At 40.4% G+C, this 24492-nt stretch overlaps 2 protein-coding genes across 10 annotated transcripts in view; both read right to left on the bottom strand.

Annotated features, from left to right (window-relative positions):
• c4h8orf34 (chromosome 4 C8orf34 homolog) overlaps positions 1 to 20807 on the bottom strand; it is an 84429-nt gene extending 63622 nt beyond the window's left edge. For 3 of the 8 annotated variants that reach the window (XM_064333029.1, XM_064333028.1, XM_064333033.1), the window contains exon 1: positions 18927 to 19692. In XM_064333029.1, the coding sequence (XP_064189099.1) occupies positions 18927 to 18995 (69 nt within the window). In that variant the 5' untranslated portion in view covers positions 18996 to 19692. Of the gene's footprint in view, positions 1 to 18926; positions 19693 to 20659 lie in introns of those variants that run through there. The other 5 variants (XM_064333034.1, XM_064333035.1, XM_064333027.1 and 2 more) reach the window with 5 other exon arrangements.
• A 1049-nt stretch (positions 20808 to 21856) lies between these two features.
• Positions 21857 to 24492, bottom strand: part of prex2 (phosphatidylinositol-3,4,5-trisphosphate-dependent Rac exchange factor 2) — a 107065-nt gene continuing 104429 nt past the window's right edge. For both annotated transcript variants that reach the window (XM_064333025.1, XM_064333026.1), the window contains exon 40: positions 21857 to 23465. In XM_064333025.1, the coding sequence (XP_064189095.1) occupies positions 23420 to 23465 (46 nt within the window). In that variant the 3' untranslated portion in view covers positions 21857 to 23419. The remainder of the gene's footprint in view (positions 23466 to 24492) is intronic.

The following is a 24492-nucleotide window of genomic DNA, read 5'->3' as shown; positions in this document are numbered from 1 at the left end:
TAAAACGATCATCGTGCAAGCCAGGTCTACGTAAGGAGCGTGACGGCTGGAGCCCTCTCACTTTCCCTTTGACACACTGGCCCGCAAAGCAGGGGCTGAAGTGCTCGCAACAGGCCACACAGGGCTGCAGGAGGAAGGGCACAGGAGAGGAGCGTCTCTCAGCGGCGTGGGTGTCTGCAGCAGAGTATCACTGAGAGGAAGCAATGCAGTGGACCAATGAGGAATGAGCAGGAAGTGAAGAGCGGAAGCTATAACTGGATAACTTTGACACCCTTTACACCTGGTGTTAACATGCATCTCAGGTGATTAGACTGCAATCGGATACCACTGGACCACATAAAAATACAGGTGTAAATTCACACAAGACACAGTGAGGATCGATTGTGAACCACACTTAACACAAGTGTAAATGCAATAGGTTTCCAACCCACATGCAACAGCTACATAAGAGAAAATACGTGTTCACATAGCGTCACGGACGGCCACTATTATCTTTCAAGGGACCCTCTTTTATTGCAAAAATAACGCATCATCGTTAGCCTACAATGAGTTAGTTACAATATCTATGCAGAGGACTCGCACACTACCGAGAAGGAGGATGTCGCGTGTGCAGTTGTTTGAGTAGGAGGAAGTGAGATCAGATCATGATTGGATCTCAATGCAGCCAGTGGAAACACAATGCCAGGTGTAAATGTAATCCGGCTAAATCCTATCTGGATACAATCTGGATATGAGATGCATGTTGATAGCAGGTGTAAAAGGGGGTCTACTGTATATGTGATGACGCACTTTACAGTCTGCTGGGCACACCTGGGTAAATCTCTTACCCCAGCAGAAGCATTGCCATTTTTATGGACCTGAATCAGCAGAAAACATATGAGCACAGAAAGGTACGAATACAATTTTTTTATTTTTTTTATGACGCACCAATTCCACATGACCTTGCTGCCACTTGGTAAGCCTGGCAGACAGTCCGTCAGCCATCCCCATTCAATTTCATCTCTCAAGGACCTTCTAGCAGAGAGCTGAAGGTGACAGTCAGAGAGGAGAGAAAGAGACTTTCTGCTCGGCCCTGCGCTCACCACACGGCACAGCTGCTAGCTCTCCAGCACACAGAGCCCGCTGTTCTCACTACCTGTGCTGACAAAACCCTGTGTGCTAATGACGCACAGCAAGCCGCAAGCACAGCGCAGTGCGCTTTTCTGTCCTAAAGAAACTTTCCCACCAAACCCCATCATACACGGAATATTGGACATACAGGCGGACTACCTAGCATGAACAAGAAAAAGACAATCATCTTGGAGTGAGGACAGGCAATATGCAGTCGAATCATAACTTGAAAACAACTGATTTACTATGTACTCCCTGTACCACATTGTACTTTTAATTACACAAATGCATTGGTCAATTTTGCAGCGTTGGATCCATTGTGATTGGTATGATTTGGAATACTGTTATTGCTTTAAGGTTATATTCTTTGTCAATTCAAAGATTGCACACTTACATATAAAAATGACACCAGCTTTATGGACTCTAGCTTTACGTGAATTCTTTCTTACTCTGTTCACTGTGGAGAAGATTGCTGCCTGTCATGGCTGGAGGGCAGGGGACCCTGTCCTTACAGCTGCGTTTGATATAAATAGTTTCTGTGCTGCCGCTGTCTTAAGCCTGGGTGTCTGCGTGAGTAATCTATGTTTTAATGAGAGCAGACACTGCCTCTCTCACACACATTTCACGCTCCCGGGAAACGACACCGACCGGAACTAAACCGCTTGGTCAGTGACTGGCCGTACGCAGGATATGCAAATGATGCCCTTTATCTCCACCGATTGCATTGTTTAATCTCATTAAGCATCCTTCAGATACTCGGAGTGGATGCATGCCGTTCATTCAAAATCAAGATATGAAGGCATTAGGCAAGCATGTTTGTTTACACGTTTGGGCCGCGGAGACACAAAATATTCTGCAGATCAACGGCGCGTGAACATTATATTCCGTCGCACAAAACAAGCATTTACGCTCAGCTCCGCATCTCTCAGGGAAGCAGTGAATCACAGAGTGCCGGCTTGACAGCATCGTTACAGAGCCCCCGAGGGCAACACAAAGCGGGACGATTCTTAATACTGCGCAGAGCCAGGTTTCACCTTGTCTTTCGTCTGCGCTCGTGTGCGGCAGGATGTTAAGGGCTGCAGACAAATAAATAAATAAGCGCTGCCGGTTTTGTCTGCGGCTAAGGGAGCGCGCTCGCAGCCTGGCAGAGATCCAGACCCTGAATATGCAAGGCGTGAGCGCAGGGGCAGGGAGCTGCGGGCCGAGGGACTGCCCTCTACACGGCCCTGGTAGGCAGCCTCTTCCATCGCTGCTCCTCTCCTCCATCTCCCAGGCCTCCTGCCCGTGCCTCCGTCTGGCACATTCTTTAATGGGGGGGGGGTGTTTCAGACGAGCTCACCTCACAGTGAATTAATAACGGGATCAATTAAGGAGAGCCTGCTTCAGGCCACGTCTGGAAGCCGACGGCAGGTCGTTAATAAGGTAATTAACCGTAAGGCTCCTCAGCCTCGTACACACGCAGGCCATGCGCGCCTCTCGGCCGGAGCCCTGTTTGAGGCAGCCCGTGGTCTCGCAGGGTCTGAGTCTGGGACCGTTTGCTGGAGCCAGCCCGCCTTTATGGCCGGCCCTCTCTTTGCGTTCAATACACGTGACATTTTGGTAGCGGTGCAGCATAAAGGTTAAGGACACTGGGCTTGTAAACCCGAGCCTGTAGGAGGAGCACTACCTTTGTACCCATGAAGAAGGCACTTAACTTGAATATCTAGCTGAATAAATGGGCAGTACATAACAGCAATGTAATGAGTGCAAGTTTCTCTGGATAACAGCATCTGCTGAATATTTCAAATGTAAACTTTCTAAAATGGTGTCAAGAGCAGGCTAGCGACAAACAATTTGCTAACATTTACAGCCCCGTCTATCCTTTCAGCTCTGTACAAGGTGCCCTGCTGTCTCTTAATGTGGTATTGTACAGCAATCATGTTTTAATAAAACTTTTTTCATCAGACTTTCACCCCACCGAAGGAGCCACAACGACCATCTATTAAACCTGTACCGAAATTAAAATGTAATCCACAAACATCAATCTCATTTGTATTGCATTTTTCACAATAACAGTAAGTCAATCAGGCATATCAGGATTATAAATAGCTTATTAACTATGATGTGCAATTTCAATCTGCACTTTAAACTCACGGATTGCAAGAAGGATTGATACAGGGCGTACTGCGGTTCTCAAAGTGCACTATTGCTTTTTTATATTTCTAATCCCCACTGGGAACCAAAGCCACAGGTTTGAGAAAACAGCCACTGCTGATTGATTCTTCATTCTTTTCAGCTCGATTTCCCGATAGAGATCCAGCAAAACAGAAACCCAGATCCATCAGAGTGGTGTGACTACAACGTGTCCTAAGATGCTGATAAGCTCACATCTGATTATAGTATTTACTTCTTAATGAAAACAACACATAAAATAGCACGATTCATCAAACTACAAGAAGCAATATCTAAACACAGGTTGAACCTGAACTCCATATGCACATTTATGAAAGGGACAGAAATAGACAAGCTGCACAAACTAGCAATGAGCTACATTTTCATTTCTGTCTGTGTGTGAAGCATATACAATCAGGAATTACTGTTCTTTACCCGAGGTTCACCATCTCACAGGGTCACACAAAGCTGAGAGTGAGGAAAGGTAATCTTTTCTGTGCCAACAGGTGAACCACATGGCTACAGTTTAATGTACAGCTAAGGGTTAATACCTGTACTGTAAATTGTAGAGTACAGCCTGATACACAGATATGGGTTAATACCTGTACTGTAAGTTGTAGAGTACAGCCTGAAACACTGTTATGTATTAATACCTGTACTGTAAGCTGCAGAGTACAGTCTGACACACTGGTGTGGTTCCACACAGTTTGGCAGTATAAGCTGTGGTCATAAGCATGCATGCTTGACTGGTAACCTGACTGACCCGTATATATTACCCCCTTTAGCAGAAAATCAATAGAGGTCAGTAAATGCTATTTCAGCCGAGGAAACCCAGTGACCTTTAATATGACTACGGAGCAAAGAAGTTGCTGAGCACAGCAAATTTAAAACCTTCCTGGTTTTAGAGGTTGGGCCTGCAGTCAAACCACATAAATCCTAACAGAGGATTTCACATTGAGAAGGCGGAGCTTGTTTGACAAACATATATTTTTTTCTCTTTTTCACAACCAATGCAAAATTGGTAATTGAGCCATTTGAGTTGCGAGGAGGCAACTGCACCAAAAGCACTGAAGCTGAAGCTTGTGTTTTCCCCCAATGCCCTCGCCCATGGGCCAGTGGCTGCTTTAAATACAAGGCAGCACAATGCAACACGACAGCTCCTACCAATCAGAGGAGAGCAATTTCTCTCAATGATAACAAGTCTTGCCGGTAGTATCTAATGAAGAAATGCAGTTGTAATCTGAGGAACCTATTCCTGGAGCAATATGGTCCACAGTGTCCCGTTTCTGTGGCAAATGGCACAGCCACGGCTCACACCTGTCCAGACCTGGTTCAAATACATATTTGTTTTGGATTCAAATACTTTTCTATACTTCACTGATCTTGTCTGGTGTATTGGAACCAATGAAATACTCTCAAAAAGTGCAAACCCCACATTCTGGTCATATTCGCAGGCTCAATTACACCAGGCAAGATCAATAGAGCACAGAAAAGTATTTGAATCCAAAAAAAAATACATATTTGACCCAGGTCTGCAACTGTCTATAGGCAGCTCACTTATGGTGGGCACCTTTACTGTCTGAGTCGTTTAAATTTAAACAGTTATTTCCATTTCTCTGCTGTCTACTCTGTATGTAGCACACCACATTGATCATAAATTCAATTTCTTAGTGAGTTATGTATGAAATTCCTGTACTCAATCCCAATTTGGAGTTTTCTACTTCACTCTGCTCACAAAACAGGGGTTTGGGTAAAGGGATTGCAAGTAACAATGTGACTAACCTTGTATTAATTAAAAGAAATGTAATGTCAAAAAAGCAAAAAAAAAAAAAAAAAGACAATTTCTCTAATATTTCACAATCAACTCTGACACCAGTCGGAGGACTGACATTATAATTTATATGTGCCCTGGTCTAATGGGCTCCATAATCTTATTTCCTAAAACCTGAATTATTCAGCAAGCACAATTTATTAACCTTTTTTCAAATGGAGACAGTTTCATCCGCTGTATATAATTTTGGATCATATTCAAAGCAGAAGTGTTCCAGGCCAGCCCTTAAAATACTCAATTCCCCCTCCAGCAAAACTGCTTTTCTCTGCCGTAAACTCTCAATCCCCATATTCTTCTTCTTTTTTTCCTGAACTGTCACCCAAGTGTAAGGAACATTTGTTTTCCCATATGCATCTTCAGGGCATATAGTTCCTGTTCAGGTTTTTATTTTTTTATTTTTTATTTTTTTTTAACATCCAAATCAAATGAAGGAATTAAAACAGGCTAGATAATACTGGCTAGAGATTTATTATCCAAGGCTAAGGCTTTCATTCAAAACACATACTATAGTTCTCTAAATAGCATGTCTATGCCCTTTTGACTTGATAAAGACATGGTTGCATTTAAGTGGCTAATGGCGCAAGCAATTAGAAATGTGAATTACAATTAGAATTAGTGAAATGAATGGTCAGGTTAAGTAGAAATTATATACAATGGATTTACAAGCAAAACGGCAACCTTACAGTACACGGGCGGAACAGACTATTTCCACTGTGAACCTTTAGTAGTTTTCTCATGTTTTGGCTAGCCATTTTGGTACAACACCATTCAAATGAAGCTGCTTACCTAGGTCTTGTCAACATGAAACATTTGCGTCGTAACAAAAGGACATTCCAAGCGGACACTGAAAGAGTATTAACATGACATGGGAGCTAATTCTCTGAGTGACTTTCAGAAGATGTGCAGCGTCTGCATCCTTGAAACAATTGGTTATATGAAGGAAATCAAGAACACCGTGTGACTCGAATAAATAACAGTGTGTACCCAGCTAACCCAAAACACTTCAAGAATGATGGGGAAGATTCTGCTTATATTCCCGTTTGGTTTTGAGATAAAATTATAGTTCCCCAGACCGTCTTCAAATGTATTTATTGCTCCAAATAGTTTGGTCAAAGAAACCTAGAAAAATGCTCGAAGCGTATCACAAACAAGCTCCCTTGAAACATCGTGGTATGGCTATGATTTTGTCAAGAAGAATGAGGGCCTCACACAGGTCACAACCCCCATGGAATTACAGTAAGAGATGCCTATGCCTATTTAAACAATACTCCAAGAAGACAATAACCAAAATTACATCATGTAACTTACAGTACAGGTTACAACCAAAGTAAAAAGAATCGTTTTAATTTAGACTGTGCCCTACTGGTTTGTTGTTCAGGGTTTGCCATGTTCGTAACAGTATGAGGTGCATGAATTATGCCGCTACCATAAAATGTTTGCTACATTTTCCTGAAAATGACAGTTTTTATGCAGCATGCAATCTTCACATGGTTCATGGCCATTCAACTGGCGCTGGGACCAAATGTGGCCTGAAATGCTCTTGGCCCTTTGCTCTTTGAGAAAATAAATATATTGCTCTGATGCATTATCAGAAAGGGACTAGGTTTGCATCCGCACAGTGTCAACATATATGCCACTACTGACAAATGTAAAAGTAATTGTGATGCATAATTAAATAATGCTTCTGCTTTGTTTAAACTGAGATGCATTTTATTCATACAAAGTTTTACAATTTTTACAACTGAGAAAACATTTGGCCCATATGTCCTATTTTCAAAAAGAATTTGGACCCTGGGAAGAAATAGCTAAAAGTACCTTGATGTAGAGCATTGAATTGTGAAACATTGCCAACATCTTGATAGCGCTTTGCATAAAATCCACAACACAGTGGGAAAAAACCTGTCCGCTAAGAAAACCTAGGAGATTAAACAAAAAGCTACATGCCTGTTTCCAACAGATCTGTATCAAACTGTGCCCAGAGTATACTTGTTTCTGCCAAGTCAAACAACTTGATCATGAGTAAGTGTTTTTCAAATGACTTTATTTTCCAACCAGCTTGCAGCAGCCCCAAAGTTTATGTGAGCGCTGAGTTCGGACTGCTGAATTTCTCTTCAGATTGAACATGTCTTAAATACAAATAATACAAATAATGCTGTGTAAACCTTGCGTAAGTCACTCTGGATAAGAGCATCTGTTAAATCCCTGTAATGTAACAAATGATATACAGTACATACACTGTCAAATGTTCAGTGTTAAATCAACTCTTACAGAGTACATATGGTAACATTTTACTGTGTATGTTCAGGGTTTTTTTTATAGTTTATTATATTTTTTTCAAATAGCTATTTCAGAAAAAGCCACAAGCTGACTATAGCAGCAGGGGCCTCAGCAAAGTTCAAATGCACGAGTGCTTGTAAAGAATTATAACAGGTTTTGCATCAACATTATTAACATTGCTTAGAGTCTAAAATTTCATCACTGTGGTATTATTATTAAGAATGTGTGTGGTAAGAAATGATGCTAAAAACTGCAAATTGAAAGGAAGAAGAAAGTCTGCAACTCAGAACTCATTTTGACAGCAAAAAGTATAGCAGCAATTTGTTTCAGCCAACAGTCTCCAAATTACAATATGCAACCCCAAGCCATAACGAGGCCCGTCAAATTATACGGAGGGCCACGGAAGAGTTGATTTGATAAACACACTTCCCATGGATTTACCGTCATTCTCTCTTTTCATTGGCCAGCCCCCGGTTTGCTGTTGCGCACTAAAAACAAAGCGAATGCTTTGCATAGTGATTTATACCATAGCATTTCCCTCGGGACACAGCACCGGTCCACACATTCTGCCATGAACCCAGTGGGATTTGAATACGGCAGGTCAGTGCTGGGATTTCACAAACATCCCCAACCCGCTGCGCTTTCTTGGCAGGAACCACCAAATGCAGTGTGCGAATCCATTCACAAGCCAGGCCCGTGGACTGTTGTTTCACAAATGCAGCTGAGACTGATACTAAAGTTTTGTGTCTTTTGTATTCAGACAAGCATCTGCCGAGGCATGACCAGCCATATAATGTGATGTATGAAGAACTTCCACTACTGAATCCTGCAATCATAATTCTAAGTATAACTAATGTATTGAAAGAATATATAAAATATGCAACAACTATTTGCATGGCAAATTAATGGGAGTAAAAAATCTGATTATATCCGAGTAAGAATATTCATGTATTCAAGCTCCTTGCTTAAAACCATTTAGTGTTAAGTGACATTTTAATCTGGTTCACGTCATATGATGCCAGTTATTCTTTAGCTCAGATAAAATGCATGACAAATCCACATGAACAGCCATTATTCATGGGATAGCCTCAGCAAGCAAAGCCACTCCATCTGTTGGTAATCACGGCCCATAAGCAGTGGTCTATTCCATGCTGCAAAACTATGAGGTTAAAATAATATTTTTAAACCTCAAATGGACAATGTAATCAAAGAAATGCAATCATACCTTGATAAAGTCTTCAGCCAACAACATTACCCTCCAAGAGCATATCTGAACTAAGCTAAACATATTTTTAACTCAGGACATTTATCTACAAAAATAAAATACGCTCTCAATTTATATTTAAACATAGGCAGCTGAACTTTGAAATACCACAGTATGACCTCACAGATTAAAGACATCCTTTCAATTTTATTTAGTTTTACTGTTTAATGATGTTTAGTATGGACAGAATGTGCACAGTTAACAGATTACAGATAACTGAGGCATGGTACCTTTAAAATGAAATGAAAATTTTCACTTTTTTAAATTGCTCGTTTTATCTCAAAAATGATTTTACGTGACAAAGATTTATAGAGTTCAAAGGGAGGGCCCATTTTTTTTATCTCAGTCGTGAGTTATGCTGTTCAGGGGGTAGTTGTGCTGGATGGCCGTGGACAGAGCCTGGCCTTTGCAGGGTGTAAGCAATGTGAGGTCCAACACGGTCAATGAGCAGGGAACCCCAGTGCAGGAGGGGCACAAGTCCAAGTCACATTTATGGCCAGCTGACATGGCCGTGCACACCACCGCATCCTCAGACAGCCTTCCACTGCCAAACCGAGCTGCGGAACAGTGCTTCTCACTGCCGGTCCCCGGAGCACAATTATTAATTACTCAAGTTTCACATGTTGATTAAACACTGAGCTGGGATTGACACTCGGCGGTTATGTGCCTTTAGTGCTCAAGGTTGCACAGTCAGCTTGTGTAGAATATAAATAACTCCACTTATTTCACATTTTATCCCATTAAGCTAAATTCACATTAGTACATTAGTAATACACATTAGTGTTAAACGTAATCGAGTCAGGTAAACATCAGTAGCATGAAGTGCCCTAGGGCCAATAACAATTAATACAGCTATCATTTCAGCAAAACTGAGACGGTTAAGGCCCAGACACTTAAAAAATACTCATTACTTCAAATTATACACCCTTATGCATTGCCCACGAATGTACAAATGCATATTAATTGACATCGCTCTTGGTTAGAAAATACACACTTAATGGATAATAAAAAAACACTGCAACATATTCTGCAAGTCATACAATATATGTTGAAGGAACACATTCACCTCTCACAACCCACTTCTCTCAACCGTCTTAAACAAATGTTCAGTTCTGTAGCTCTGGGTCACACAGTCAGCCAACAAGGAGCCAACAGAAGGAAGGGTATGGAGCTACCATCGCTTTTTTGAACAGGCACCCACAATATGCAGCAGGGCATTGCATATTTACAGCATAACAGCAGCTGAAGTCCCTAATGAAGCCACATGCCATTCCTTTCCTACGGATTCACCATTGTGTTCCCATGGCTTCCAGCAATCGGAAAAATGCAATTACCGAACCGTCTCTCTCAGCACTTGAATCATTTTATTAAAATATGAATCATTTCATTAAAATTTTCATTCAATGCTTTGAGGACTCATAAAGAGCTCAAACAGAGTGTGAGCAAAGTTAGATACATTTAGAGTCACTCAGTCCCATCTATTTTCCAAAACAAACTCTGCATTCTGCAAGCAGGCAGAGTAATGTATAGACAGGCAGCAGTAAAATGTATGTTCAGTTGAGCTTCCACTAGAGTAACCCATGATAAAATTAAAGAACAAAACCAATGTGTTGATAGTAGCTAGCAAGCTAGCTAATCACTGGGCTAATTAGTAACACCCATTCAACACATCCAGAGATACTGCTATATGGTAAATATTTACCAGTGCATACAGTAGGTAAATCCAATGTTAACATAGAATGCTAAATGACATTTCATATTTTTTAAATGTAATCACCTTTTGGCAATGCCATTACTATCCATGTTAAATTCATTCTGCACCGTGTACCCTTCCTATACTCACAGTAGAAATAAGCCTCTATATGTATCGCCATGCCATCCAACTAAAGCTTTGTTTATCACAGATGTTCATCACAGATGCTTATGTTTGTAGATCACAGATGCTTTGTACCTCCAACTACACAACGTATCTGCCAAATGATATACTGTTATTTCATTACACAGCCAACTTCAAACAATATGTTCCAGTTACAGCTTTTTTGGGGCTGAGGTGAAACCCATTAGAATTCCCGACACAAAAATAAAGGTTTACAGTGGTGACATCAGCAAATCCTAAATCACCAGAAAACCAATCGCATTAACCAGGTGTAAAGGGCTGGGAGCCTGTGATTGAAGTTTACGTTCAACTGTGATTACTGAAGGCTAACAAACAACACCAAAGTATTGAATTGATGAGTCAATTGATATCTCAAAACTGTTTCAATTAAGCAAGAGTGTAAAAGGACACTGAGAGAATCATTTTACTGGAGGTTTAATAGGAAGAATTAAGCAGTTATTTAGGATTTATTCAACCCCACTAACAGAGTTATATGCGTGTCTGTGTGTGTGTACAGAGAAATACCAATAATAGAGGGAGAGAATGAGCATATCCCATTGTAACATCATGTTTTGAGTATAATGCACTTAAAAGATAGACATCTTTTAAGGAAATGAATGCAGACCATCATTTTAATCCTTCTCTCCCATCAGTGCAGCCTGCCAACATGGCCTTCATCTGGCAGAAGCTTATGGACAATAACAATAAGGATAATATTTAGCTCCATTTTAAAATCCCAATGCAGCTGTTTAAATATCAAATCATGTTTGTTTATGCGACCACTGCTGATGACTACTTTTCAACCATTTGAAAACTGGAAAAAATGTCTGCATCTAAGTCCTCCCCCTTTCATGTTTACAGAACCACAGAAAATACACACGAGCAGAATGATTGATCTGGCTACATAATAAGGCTTTCAAGACAATTACTTTCCAAGTCTTGGCTTTCAGATGGGAACATCCCATTGGCAAAATGTATACAAAACCCCATATTCAAGATTAATGAAATTCTAATTCATTTTCCATTCAAACCAGAACCAAGTTCAAAATTCTAAATGCACATGCATTCAGTACGTCCAAGGGCAGGGAGATGGTCTTTATTCCTAGCCTGAAAAAGCTTTCAGATAAAGCTTTCATCACACACATAAAAGGCCATCATTTGTCTCTGATGTTCATTTTAAATCATCTTGTCAAGTTAAATGAAACTCAGCAATTACAAATAAAGACAGTCATATCTACGTATTTTCAAAGATAAATCCCGCTGCCCATCCACCCCAGTCCATCCCAACCAAAGTAATATCCTGCCCACCCCCCTACCCATAACTCTGTCCTTGTTCATATTGTACCCAGCACCAAACCACCCCACCCCTCCTGAAGAACCTAATCAACCTCTGCCCCCCACCCCCAACACCCCCCCCCCCAAAAATAAAGAAAGAAAACTACAGTACTAATATTACCAGCCAGCTGCAGACACACCTCTACCATTTTCCCCTTGGCCCCATATGACCAAGCTGGAAAGATCTCCATCATAATAATATCAAAAACGGAACGATCATTTGGCGGCAGAGGCGGCCATGTAACCGCAAGCATCTTTTTCACAGCGATGAACATTGCTCGCCGTTCTATTACGCTGCGGTCACGGTCCTACGGACAGTTTCCTGACAAAACAGAACAGCTGGGCTCAATTCACCCCATTACTTTCTCTATAACAGAGGCAGCCTCATAGTCAGATATGCCTGACATCAGGGCGGCCTCACATCGTCTATAAAAATGAACCAATAGCGTCGGGAGAGCAGAGAGAATCGGCGCAGGTGCTCATTCCATCAGTGACCTCCTTCACTGGCACGGAAATGGCTTTCCTGTCCAAATCCGAGCAGGGAATCCATGTCATTCCTAATCAGGCGAAATGTTCCTGGTGTTTGGCCACAAACCAGAGGAAGCCATGCTCTATCCAATGATGCTTGGTTGTATTTTTAATCACATATTTGGAGATATATCCTGTTCAAATATGAGGTACAAAAGGTGACATGATATAATTCCACATGCAACCATTACCTGCTCCCCAAAAATCCTAATGTCAACAACAACAGAGCCTTGCTAACAGATACATCGCTGTAAAAGGCATATAAAGCACCAAGATATTGAGGTGCCAGTGCAATTGGCACTGGGTTTTAGTGTTGCCTGAAGTACTATAAAGTAGATGAGTGGCTTGAAGGGATAGTTCACCCTAAAAATGAAAGTTATTCATTTACCCAAAGATGATAGTGCTGCACAGAATATTTTTTTCAGATTTGATTAGTCCATGAAAGACCTTGGGGTTCATAAGGCCTTGAATCCAAAATGAATGGAACAGTATGGAAAAAGAACCAAAAAAGGTTTTGTGTTAAAGTCTCTTCTAAATACCTAAAAAATTGGATGCCAATATTTTCCAACATGAGTTAATTGGATGATGTAAGTGCTGTTGCAACCACATCCACGAATGATAATGTCTTAAACAGGAAAACAATGCACTGCAAAGAGCTGTCTTTATCCACAAGAAAATTAATGAATAACTTCAATTTTCAGATGGAAATGTCCCTTTCAGCATCATAGCAGTGCAACTAACATTTGGGAGCTATTTTGTGTTTGATGATCTAAGGAACACTCAACAAAAACATAATATCTGCACTAATGGCCAAATGCTAATACAGCAGTGACTGCAATATTTTTTCATATTTGAAAAAAGGATCTTTTTTGTTGCTATCTAAATTTGGCACAATGGGTCTAGCTGGATACAATGAATTCCTCCTTTTCCACATACACTATATGGCCAAAAGTATGTGGACACCCCTTCTAATTAGTGTGTTCATCCACACCCATTGCATAAAATCAAGCACACAGCCATGCAATCTCAATAGACAAACATTGGCAGTAGAATGGGTCATTCTGAAGAGCTCAGTGACTTTCAAAGAAGTCAGTTTGTCAAATTACTGCCCTGCTACGACTGCCCTGGTCAATTGTAGGTGTTGTTATCGTGAAGCGGAAGCATCTAGAAGCAACAACAGCTGAGCCACAAAGCAGTAGGCCACACAAGCTCACAGAACGGGACTGCATTAAAAAACATCTGTCCTCGGTTGCAACACTCACTACTGAGTTCCAGACTGCCTCTGGAAACAACGTCAGCGCAAGAACTAGAGGAATAGGAATAATGGTCTAGGGCTGTTATTCGTGACTTGGGCTGGGCCCCTTAGTTACAGTGAAGGGAAATAGTAATGCTACAGCATATAATGACATTCTAGAGAATTGTGTGCTTCCAACTTTCTGGCAACAGTTTGGGGAAGGCCCGTTCTTCTTTCACCAAAACAATGCCCTCGTGCACACAGCAAGAAGTGTTGAAGGTTTTCTGAAGTTCGGTGATAAAAAACTTGACTGGTCTGCACACAGCCTGGACCTCAACCCCATCAAACACCGTTGGAACACTGACTGCAAACCAGGCCTTAAGCCCAACATCTGTGCCCAACCTCACTAATGCTCTTGTGGCTGAATGGAAGTGAATCCCACAGCCATGTTCCAAAGTCTAGTGGAAAGTCAGAAGAGTGGAGGCTGTAACAGCAGCAAAGGGGGAACCAACATATTAATACCCTTGGTTTTGAAATGAGATGTTCGACAAGCACATATGGGCGTGATGTTCAAGTGTCCACATACTTTTGGCCATGTAGTGTATATTTTAGCATCAACAATGTATGTAACTCTGTTCCTAAGCATATGCAATCAAGTAATTTCACAGTCCCAAGACTACTTGTGCAAAATGCAATATTCCATTCTACAATCATTCATATCAATAAGTACATATGTAAAACAAAAGATAAGAATAATTAGAAGCCAAATTAAGAAATGAAAACATTTAAATGCCATACAAAATTCACATTATTAATTTCATGACATACTTTGTAAAATTATTCCAGATACTATGTATGGCCTGCATATCAGAGATCTGTGCATAAAACACTAAGAAAAGAAATTGAATGAATTAGTCATTTGTGTAATTTACTGTGATGCAAGAATTACAAATCAAAGAGGCGAAGCACAGGTTCAAAATTTGGGAAAGAGTTCTCATTGATTTTGTTTAATTCACTACTGGCATACCTGTTTGGAGCAATCGCATTAAATGTGTACACTTACATAACTACAAATATTTAACAATCGTAATTACAATTGATCTGAAGAATGTGCTTCAAATTGTTTAGTACTACTTTTTTGTACTACTATAGTTTTCTGAATGATTTTACGGTAGAAAAATTGCATGGACTTGTGCAAGTGGGAATGTCTGAGCAAGCCAGGAGTAACAGATAGGGAGAAGTGACTGAAATGACTGAATTGTTCATTTCAGAGGTGCGCAGAGGATCTGCTCTTTCATTTTTGCCAAACACAGTATGGTCTTACAGCTCTGTGCACACAATTATTAGCCCCTTCTTCCGGAGAATAACTGTCTGCCACCATTTCCATCTGCCTACACATTTTGCCTGGACACTACATACAGTACCTAATGGTGAGGGGTTGACTTGTAGTCTCATGTTATTTCTCGAGCACATTAAGAGTGGACCTCATGACATGCAGGGTGCAGTTTCCATGCCACCTGCCTGATGACTTTAATCTCAACGAATGGAGGGATGTACAGTATAAGACATGGTATATCAAACAATCAGCATCAAGATAGGAACAAGAGGGACTGACCTAAGAGGTGAACCCATTACTAATGAAAAATCATGGCAAGAAAGATGTGCTGACAGAATCCTCCTTTGGAACAGTAGGTGACCTCTCTTTAATGATGTTTAGTGAGTGATGAGCTTTGCACAAATTGTGGTCTCTGAAAGCAATTTTCTAACCATAGGTACAGCCATACTTTTCCATGTAAATAACCTGGCTAGAAGAACCTCTATGGAGGGCTTGGTAAACAAGCTCCATTGTTTCGGCCTCTCTTTCCACAACATGGCAATCAGCATAGAAGCTGGTCCAGGTGCAGAGTGCTGTGGGTGGGCTAGGGTAAACAGGTGGCCCCATTTGAATGAATGCAGCCAAGGCTCAAAGCTACATTTAGATCCAGGACTGATTCTGTAGCCTGTGAGAGCTCTTGGAAATGAACACTAACCACAAATAAGAGCCCTCAAGAGCACAAATCCAGTGCTCTGATTTTTGTCTGTACTACAGCGTGTTCACTCTAATTAGCCGTGTGACCTATTTTGATGTTTGAAGCCTTGGCTGACAGGGGCAAACATATCGGTGAGAACACATTTTCTCAATATTAAACGCTTGGATTAAATCAAGAGGTCTATGATAGGGTCATTTCATAAAGGAACATTATACATAGGGTAATTTCCAGTTCATTTACAAACCAAACCTGATTTAACACATTACTTTTCTTACAAAAAGAAAATAATTGGACTGGTACTGTGGACCTCACATCAGAGATATTTTCCATACTGTTGAAGGCTTCTGACTTTTTCATAAAAAAAAACATGCTATCAAAACTTTGGGAGGTCTCCGCAAAGCCTGTTTAACCTTTGCATTGAGAAGAAAGCAGAGCAGAAATCCAATAAGCTCTAAGTCTGTCCCCAGCGTAGCATTTTAATACGCCGCACAGACGAAAGGCAACAGACGGCGGAGGGTAATGGCACGAACAGACCTGCACAAAGGTAGGCCGCTGCTCCCCGAAGAGGCACATTTAAAAGGCGAGAGAGCAGAATGTAAGGCGAAAACGAATGCCGCTGCGTGAGCCGCGAGTCCGACAGACGCCCAGAGGGGATAAGGTCCATTTCTCTGTGCTTTGATTGTTGCTGATATGAGACGGGGTTCAGCGCCAGGTGATAATTCCGCGTACTAAAATCGGAGCATTCAGGACGCTGTGCGTCAATCTGAGAGAAGAGAAACCGGGAACAAAAGGCTACAGCGAGGCAGTTTTTAATCAGCTCTCCAGACAGAAGCTGTCTTGGACACAAAAAAAACCTTTCAAAACAACATATGATTATGAACATATTCGTTGTCTTTCCAAGTAATGCAATGGTTCCATAGGGTTTATAACAAGGTCTGTTGTGACAGCTTGGCTTTGGCTTTTTAAGAAATTACAAAAAGCTATTGGCTTAAACTCAATGTACAATTCAGATGATGTTTTTATTTTTTATTTATAGAAGTTACAATCATGCACATATGCGTCCCTTTGGTTCTAAGTAAAAGGCCATGCCTACGCCTCTTTTCCAGAGGCTTGTGAAGAGGTAGCATCTTCCACTGAACCAGCTCAGCGAGACAGCTCCTTGTTTGGAAACCTGAGTTAACTTTACAGACCTATTTTACAAACCAGAACTCCATAGTGCTGTCCATGGTGCTGGAATGCAACATGCAGTTCTTTTTAGCTGTACTGTTGCGTAATATTCCAGTTCTGAGTATAGTCCTGACTGGACGCAAAGAAGAAAGTGAAACATCAGCAGTTGGTGAGCCTCTCTCTTTCTCTCTCTCTCTCTCTCTCTCTCTCACACACACACACACACACACCACAATGTTTGTACTATTGAGGGCTTATGTAAATCTGACTGGGAAGGGAAACAGCATGTGGTGTTACTGGCACATATCCTATGGGTTTTAATTATGGCACATTTGCCCCACTTATTAAATATACTTCCAAAAGCCTTTATGCCAAACACCATCTAATAAAATATTAAAGGCTTATGCTGACAGTATTTAGCCTACATTTATGCAACCATAGGTCAGCATTTATAACACGAATGGTGTACTCCCGCTCCATCCCTGACACACAGGAAGGAGGGACATATTGTATTATTCCTGCTATATGTAAATGTTGTAGATGGTTAAAAAGGGTTTGTCTTCTTGAAGCGGTTTCTGAATTTTTGGTTGACTCACTAAAAGCTCGAGTTATAATTAATTGAATTCAGAAAGGAATTTGGGGCTCTGTAAGTAGAGAGCAGACAAAATTTGATTTCTGACGCAAAACCTATGTTATTTTTTACCAAATCATAATAATAACTCCCAGGGTGGAATTATGCAAACAGTTTACCTGGCAGAGTTACAGTATGACTCCACATAACGTGGCGATCATTAAATAAAATTTTAACACCACAGCTTATCAGAATACCCTTCATTCCCACAGTAGACTACGAAGTGACACGCTCACGTCTAAACCACTGTAAGTAATTTGAGAAAGCAATGCGTTACATTTACTTTAGAAAAATAAAACTTAAAGCACTGCGAGTACTTCAAGTATACCTCCCCCCCATGATTTAGAAATGGCTGTATTTCAAATCGTGCGCTATCCTTGAGAAAGGAAAAACAATATGAAATAGTCGAATTGATAGCCTAATATAGCCTAACTAATACAGACGCAATTCCGTCCTCTTTTTGATTGCATATTTTAAGGAACTACGTGATTTGTAAGCTTTTTGAAAACAAATCTGCTTTCCCCATGCAATAAACCTACTTAGTGTTAGTTCCTGTAAGGTTAACAGCAGAATACATTTGGATGTATTGGCCGTCTGTAAAATATAGCATGTAATCGCGATGGCTAAATAAAAGGAAACAGGCTAATCAAGCCACGTCTAACTAAAAGTCGGACGAGAGTTTATTTTTTATTTTATTTTTGCATCGCTTACACAATGCGTTATAGATCAGCGTAGCCTATTTTAAGCACAATTAGTTCTTGCAAGTGATGCTAATCAGACGAGGTTTGTAGACTACCAGCTTTTACCCATGTATTAATCAATTCATCATCCATGCACATTTAAGATCGGACTCACTGCAGCAATGCTTCAGGCGGCCCGAGTAAGAGTCGAAAGACATGGGACTTCTTGTGCCCCAAAGTGTCGTTACGTATTCCGGTTTCAATTACACTTTACCAGAAATATTAAGCTGACACAAACGGTGAATAAACATTGGATTTCACAAAAGGTCCAAAAAATGCAACGTCCTCATCCGTGCAGTGTGCACTTAATAAATACAAGGACCGCGCTTCTCCTACCCAATATCTTCCGTACAGTACTGAAGTGATCCGGCGCGGCGTATTGCAGAACAAACCCGTCCGCAGAAATACTTGCTCTAGTAGCTACAACCAGGCACAGTGCACTGTTTACTTTCATGTTTAGTGGACGCAGGAAAATTAAAACGAGAGCTCCAGTATGAAACATAGCCTAAGTCAATAATTTCCATACTAATATAGTCGTTTTAGTAACGACGATGCCAACACCCCTGCCTTTAAACCACACCGATGTTATATTTTGTGTTTTACGATTGTATAAAGACAATTTAAAACAGAAGAATTGTAGAGATAGTACAGGATATTCTGCATTTTCTATGAAAAGCAATTTAACCGAATCAAAGTAAGGTAGCATTTTGGTTTTATTTGCAGGAAGAATTGAAGCCTATAAGAACACTTACCTCAAACAGAGGTCCGATTTTATTTTTCTCCAGGTATGACTGAATTCTTGACTGCTGGTGAGACGCCATGGAGAAAATCTATATTTTTATTACATTTAATATGAGCACATAAAAAAGCAGTATAGTTTCAAGCATGTGCTTGAACGTAAACAGAAAGTCCTCAATAGTCGGGCTTCTGCAACCGTGAAGTCGACAATCTACTCTCAAATGCCGTGGTGTCATGAGTTGCAAGTTTGTTTAATCGAAGAACACATTGTATCAAGAAGTGCACAGTGAGAGCAGCTCTTATGTTGGTTACTACGAAAAACCAGCTCTTCCCTATTGCTTTAACGAAGCGGCTCCCTAGCGACGGCTTCGCTCACGAAGCCAATGGTAAAGATGGTTATTTAAGTGTGAGAAGAGATCTCCAGCTTATTGGCTCATGCGGGTCATCTACAGAAAGCAAAGGCTCCTTCATTGTTTACTTGCACTCTATTAAAGTCTCTTTATAGGTGGTGACTCACTTCAATATTATGTGCCTAGGCTATGTTGTGCTGTTGCTATCGAGATTCCACATTTGTTGACACCTTTGTTCACATACCACAGATGAAGAAAAGTTGACTGGACATATAACAGCCTATCATTTGTTGATTTGTAGTCAGTATAATATTCACGAAAAGGCTAGTTCATTTGTTTTTTTAAGTCAACTAAAACAGAAAATGAGCCTAGGCTGTCTTGTGTTGGAAACCTGCAGACGTCAGAACTAACTAACTACTTTGGACCTGAAGTTTGGCCAATGTACCCAGAGTTTCGTCAATGGGTAAAAGTCGATGCCGTCTCTGTCAATTACAAAATGATGCATAGTCCCGATACAACCACGCGACACAACAGATCATAAATGTAGCCAATCACCAGGGTATTTAGAATAATATTTTCGAGTAGTAAGTCTGTTCATTGGTTCTCAAATGCTTGATGGCACGGTGTGAACGACATTGAAAATAATGAGAGTCGTGCGGGTTAACATGGAGAAATTGTGTGTGTGTGTGTGTGTTTCACAGTAAATCACAATCTGAAGCTGCCAGTCTTTTCTTTTCTGAGACAAACAAAGCTCCCATCCGTATGGTTCTTTTGGGAGGTGAAATCTGCTGGGATCAGCTCTTGCCTCTGTAGTCTAATGCAGCGCGCACCTGGTCGACGTCCATCCGCCAATTTACCATTCCACGAAACAAATGGTTGCAATGTGCTGATTAGGAGAGGAAGACGCAATGTAAGATTTATCCTCTTCGTTACTACCCAATAATAGCCTACGTTGGGCTGCTGTAAAACAAAAGTTTTACCGTATGTATGAATATAGATGCGGAAACACAAATATCCCTTTAAGGTCTAAAATCAGAAATAGGCTACGTGATTTGAATGTTCCTAGCAGAACATTCTAATGCTGATGAAGCAATCACTATGGGTAATTGAAATCAACGAGTTCTAGAACACCGATTTCGAATTTTTTTGGGGAAAAAACATTCCAAAAAAACCTACTCTTCAAAGGGCTAAATTTCTTTGTCCTAACAATCCGGAGCATACATGCCGATCACATCATATCAAGCTATCTGTCTACCAAACGTATTAAGCCTGAACGTAAAGTAAGCAATTTGACAACAGTGTCAATGTCCGTCTGAGCAGAACACAGGGCAAAATAAATCTCATATACATTAAAACAAAGATTATACACAGAACACAGTTGGCAGAATTAGGCCTACCTGAGTATCCCAAAAGATTCAATTAACTCCTAAATTCAGTGTAAAGTAAAAAGGCTGAATAGGATTCAGAAACTCCACATTATCACTCGCTGACTTCACTAATTGACAGAGGTGGAAAATACAGGTTCAGAAAGTAGTCCTCCCTCAGTATTTTTCCACCAATCACCTGGATATGCCAATTAACATAATTATTCAGCCAGGAGGTAGATTATTGAAATCAGCTATCTGATCTCATGGGTGGAAGAAACATGGCAGGACTTGGGTCTTTCTACCTCATTTAGGCAAATCTACAATAGTTCACCCTTGCAACACACCATTCAGCCATGTATAGTATCATATACACTTTTAAGGCCCAGGACCTACTGGGGTTAAGCAGAGAACAAAGGACATCTTGGCTTAAACAGTAAGATTTACTGTAACTGGTTTTCCAGCTGAATCACCAGCTAAAACATAGCTTTTGAGTGTTTACACTGTTCTGGTATCAGATGATCAAACAGTAAAATGTTCAACAGGAGAGAAGAGAGAGGGGCCAGGAGACAGGAGGGAGAACTTAAGTACAGCCAAAAGCACATGATCAGCTACGGGAGAAAAAAGCACCAGACAGACATGCTGAGTCAGTATTGCAAGCCCTCACATAATAAGTGTACACAAGTGAGTGGGGTGAGGGGCTTTATTTAAAAAGTAGTATTTAAATGCAGATATGTGTCGACTTGTCTTTTTTCAACTTTCAATTCCTGCATCAGAGCGATTGATCAGAGAGAAATCTATGCCATATAATTAATTTTATACTGGTGTTCTCCAGGTGCCAGCTGGTGGAAAGACATTGGCAAAAAAATTCACAGTACTGGTTTTGTAGAACCAGGAGTGTAAACTACTGTACCTAAATGCACAATTCTGCTACAAAATGGCTGCCAAAGTGCTCTGGGGTGACATCACAAGTGAGATACTGCTCCTACAGCATCACTTAAACATAGACCATCTCCAAAATAAGGCTGGCAAAGCAGAAACTCAAACTAAACTGGGACATGCATTCAGACTGAACAATATTCCTATTTCTCCAAATATGATGCACCAAACTGATCAGGATTTTCCCAGAATAATACGTCAACTTCAAATGCAGTTGTCCTTCACACTATTACTTACTTGACAGAAGGTACAGGTTACTTTAATTACACAAAATGGACAGAAGTCACAATATACATTTTTATATGTGTTTAATTGAAATTAATAACTATGGTATGACGTATATTAAAAAAGCAATATTGAAAAACAAACACTGGTTTAACATGAAATATAATGTATACTGTGGATGTTGCATACTCTATGAAAGGTCAGTTTTATAAAATAAAATAAATTACTGTAATTTTCACTCAACGACTGCTAACAGGTTTTTACAGTCACTTCTTTACACTTCGCTGTATTAAAGTGTTGGCAGTTTAACACACATTAGAAGCTGCTACATCAAAGACATATTCATTATTCATTATACAACATTAAAACGTACTTACTGAATATTATTGCTGTTTACAGTACATAACTAGAGATTCATGGAGACATATAACATGTTACTGTATCAATGTTTAATATTTTCTTTTTTCTATTTGCATAGTGATGACAAAACCTACAATGCAACTGACACAACTGTTTAGCAACTTGAAGCTTTTAAATAGAACAACAGCCCTTTTGGTCCTGAGTATGAGATATACAAATTTCATAGACTTACTTAGGGTGATGTAAAAAGGTATACTGTTGTAGACCTTTAAGTCATAAAACACAACCTCCAGAACATGTTCCTCTCACATAGGTATTGAACATGGCTGTAAGTGAACCACACAGCCTTGAGGCCATCTATCCTACTGTAATACTTTGTCAGAAGTACATGAAACCGATCAAAAAACAGCACTTATAACATGATGTGGTCTAGTATTCTAATGTAAACTACACACGTCTGAATGTAATCTTCAGTTTTGTGCTTCTGTGTCATCCACATGTTAATATGCTTTATTGTGGTTATTATCTTACTTATCAACTGAAATATCAATTCAAATCTTACTGTTCAACAAAGTAAAAACCTGAGGATAAATGGTTTGAGTACAATGAACACAATGCCAATTCAAAGACTTGTAGGAAGGTGAACATGTTTCAACTGACCAACAGGGGGCTCCATTAATACCTGATCATTCCACGAACCAACATCCTGTTCATGTAACAGAAAGCATATTAAACTGTTTTTGAAACAGTTTAGTGACTCATCAGCTTTAGAAGTAGCAATTTCTTAACATTGTATCAACGGCAATAACCAATAAAAATGCAATTTTCAGACCAAAACAGTTATTTACAGTATACTGGTTAATGGAACTGCAGGGAGAAAGAGAACATCTCATTTTCAGAACCATAGTGAGAAATGGTCTTAGGGACATGGCTGAGGGTTTTCATTTTCTACTCATTAAAATCAAAATGAGATGTAATGTAGCAGGCTGTTACTAGAAAAAAAAACACATATGCTTTATCATGCTTTAAAATACAATAGGAGAAGTTACATTGAAATGTACTATTTACACGACGAGGAAACCCATTTAGCAGGAGTCACGGATTAGCCAGCGAGTAGGAGCCTGTGGATAGGCTACTGAGAGATGCCTTTTCCAGGCCTTTTTCACCAGGAGCTGTGACAGTTTTTTTTGTTGTAGTTTGTCTGTTTATTTTAAACAGGGGATCAGAACTGGATCGGAGCCGTTCCAGTTCGGTCCTGGAAGTCCGTCTTCACGAATCGCCATCCGGGGGTGGGGGCTGGCACAACTTGTATAACCTGGCAAAGGAACACACAGTCACAGCTTAGCTCTCCAGACCACAGACAGCAGGGCAAGAGAAAATTAAAGCATGTTATGGTAAAATGCAATAGGAGTAAATGAAGAAGAAGATCTCACGAGATATGTTCAATTATTTTAAGGGTACATGGTGTATTTTATGAAGGAGCAATCTTATCAAGCTTGAGAGAGTGCCTTAGATAAAGTTTTCACAAAGAATCATTGATGGTTAGAATAATGTCACATTCCAAACACTGTATTACACTACATTCCTAACACTATTATATCTTCAGCCAGCATTCTCACAATCAGAGTCCCAGCTGTTAATATCCTTAATCCTTAAATGTTTTTCAACATCTTTTTTTGTATGGTGTCTCGGGGAAGTCTTCATTTACACACTGAACCTCTGCTTGGTCCTCCTACAGGAAAAGGCTGTCAAAATGATCGGTAACAGCAGCCTCATAACGGACTCCTGTGAATACAAATCCCTGAGCATCTACCTCCTGCAGCTGATTTTCAAAGCCAGTCGCTCGCTTGAAAACACTGTGCCGGGCATGGAACAGCCCCTCATCTTGCTGCAGGATCTCAATTAATGATCCTCCGCTTAATTGTATTTGTCAATTTCGCTAAAAGGTTGAAAGCGGGCCGCCTGTCATGGGGAATCCTATATTTCAAACTCCAGTGCTTGTGACGTGCAGTATCTCGTGCCGAATCATTACAGCGGGCAAGCTTTTAATCTGGTCCGGATCAGGCTTTTACATTAGCTGGAGCGGCAGAGCCCTGCTCTGGCTTGCAGAAAGTCTGCAGACCCTGGGAGCTGAGACGGTGATTTCTCTGTATAATTCACCTCTCCTCCTTCTCTTTCTCCTTCAGCCATTGCGGGATCTCATGGAGCCCCCCCCCCCCCGATCGCTCACCACACAGAGGAGCCAGAAACTTCCAGAAGTCATTTACTATTTCACACACAACATGATATAAAAATCTAGAAAAGCAGAAGGATGGAGCGGGTGATAATATCTTTTTTTAATG

The sequence above is a fragment of the Anguilla rostrata genome, chromosome 4, assembly GCF_018555375.3.
Source record: "Anguilla rostrata isolate EN2019 chromosome 4, ASM1855537v3, whole genome shotgun sequence".
NCBI classification, from domain to species: domain Eukaryota; kingdom Metazoa; phylum Chordata; class Actinopteri; order Anguilliformes; family Anguillidae; genus Anguilla; species Anguilla rostrata.
The sequence above is the reverse complement of the archived record's forward strand: the minus strand, read 5'-3'. Positions and strand labels throughout refer to the sequence as shown.